The sequence below is a fragment of the Phalaenopsis equestris genome, unplaced genomic scaffold, assembly GCF_001263595.1.
Source record: "Phalaenopsis equestris unplaced genomic scaffold, ASM126359v1 Scaffold202563, whole genome shotgun sequence".
In the NCBI taxonomy this organism is placed as follows: Eukaryota; Viridiplantae; Streptophyta; class Magnoliopsida; order Asparagales; family Orchidaceae; genus Phalaenopsis; species Phalaenopsis equestris.
Genome location: NW_018222256.1, coordinates 1 through 1654, shown reverse-complemented (window position 1 = coordinate 1654; position 1654 = coordinate 1). Strand labels below are relative to the sequence as shown.

General features: G+C 32.8%; 1 protein-coding gene across 1 annotated transcript; it reads right to left on the bottom strand.

Annotated features, from left to right (window-relative positions):
• Nucleotides 1-960: 960 nt before the first annotated feature.
• LOC110036107 (ATP synthase subunit gamma, mitochondrial) lies at nt 961-1255 on the bottom strand (the record flags this gene model as incomplete). The annotated part of the gene is given in 1 exon segment (XM_020740471.1): nt 961-1255. A coding segment is annotated over 1 exon segment (63 nt), but the record flags the coding sequence as incomplete, so codon positions are not given.
• Between the last annotated feature and the right edge of the window lie 399 nt (nt 1256-1654).

Below are 1654 nucleotides of genomic sequence, written 5' to 3'. Positions count from 1 at the left end.
AGTTTAAATCATAACACCTCATGTGACAAGTTGGTTAGTGTCTTCTTTTGTATATATTTGATTCAGATTCGAATCTCACATTTTACATCTATCTTTCTCAATTTTAGTTTAACTAGTTAATTTCGAGCCGAACATGAGCCGAACACGAACACAAATATTTAAATTGAGCCGAACACAAACACACTGTTCACGAGCCGATTTAGAACACGAGCTATTTCGAACGAGCCGAACACACGAGCTCAAGCTTGGCTCGTCTACAGCCCTAGACACATTTATACAGTTAATGATCTGCTTTACTAAACGCTACAGTTCAATTCTGAGCTGTCATTTGTTTGGGGCATTTACATACATGCCACCAATTCCTATATATTAATATATCTAACACCACAACTTTAATTTTTTACAATTATACCACCAAAGGTCCAAAACCATTCAAATCACATCAAAAATAAAAGGTAAAATAAATCTTTTCATGCACCGGGAAGGTGGCATGCATGTAGGAATTGACATCATATGTAAATACATAAAAATTGAGCAGCATTTATGTAAATCTTTCTTGTTATAAACCTGCTAGATTCAAGTAAGAAATGATTTGCTAGCTTCATTATTGTATTTTGGCAAAAGCAAAATGCAATCCCAATCAATTTCTGAATCTCAATCATCTAAAGATAAATTCCGAGTCAATAAGATTGCTGGGCAAAATATTCTCATAAATTAGTAGTCTAAACTCAGACGGTGATCGGAGGCATGCTATTAATAGGATTTAGCAATGAATTTAACTTAAATCCAACCAAATACCAAAAAAAAATTAAATAAAATCCAACGCTCGTGTTTCATCTCTTTCAAAACGGAAATCTGGATGTACTAAATCCGATTTATCAGATTTAAAACAGCCAAACATCGCCTTAAGAAGTTGGAAAAAGGGAACAATATAACACATTGTTTTTTAGGATTTCATCATCATCAGAAAGCACAAAAGTGCAATAAATAAGATTGCTGGGCAAATCAGCAAAAACAACATTTGCAGTAAAACAAGTTGAAAATTAAAAAAGGGAATCCCTGCATGTAAAAAAATGAGAAGTATGGCGTTATTTTCAGTACTTACATGGCCCTATGGCACAATTATTCTCAAGTTCCTCCATTTTAAAGGAAAGTGAAGAAAAACAGGTAGAAACAATACCTCTTAAGCATATCACCCTTCCAGAGCTGATGCTCCAGAAATGATCTCAATAAGTTCTGTAGTGATTGAAGCTTGGCGTGTCCTGTGAAAACAGACGTGAGGTGTAATGTTATAATTCTTTTTTTAAAGGGGAATTACATATCTAACACAAACTTTGATTTTAACATTTGTGCCAAAAATATCATTATTACTAACTTTCTAAAAGTGAAATATAGACTTTCATGTATTGATAAAGTGATATTAATGTAAATATCAAAATTTAAAAGTTAGATACGCAGATACATAAGAATTGGGCGGCATGTATGTAAATCTTCCATTTTTTTAATGATTAATTGTATGGCGTGAATCCTAATTGAGATGTCCAAATGATTGTTGATAAACCAAGAATATTGTAATTTGATAAATGATCATAAATTAATTGCTCATCGCTCTATTCAGGGCGAGTACAGGGTTTTGATTGGTATTTGTGAGATT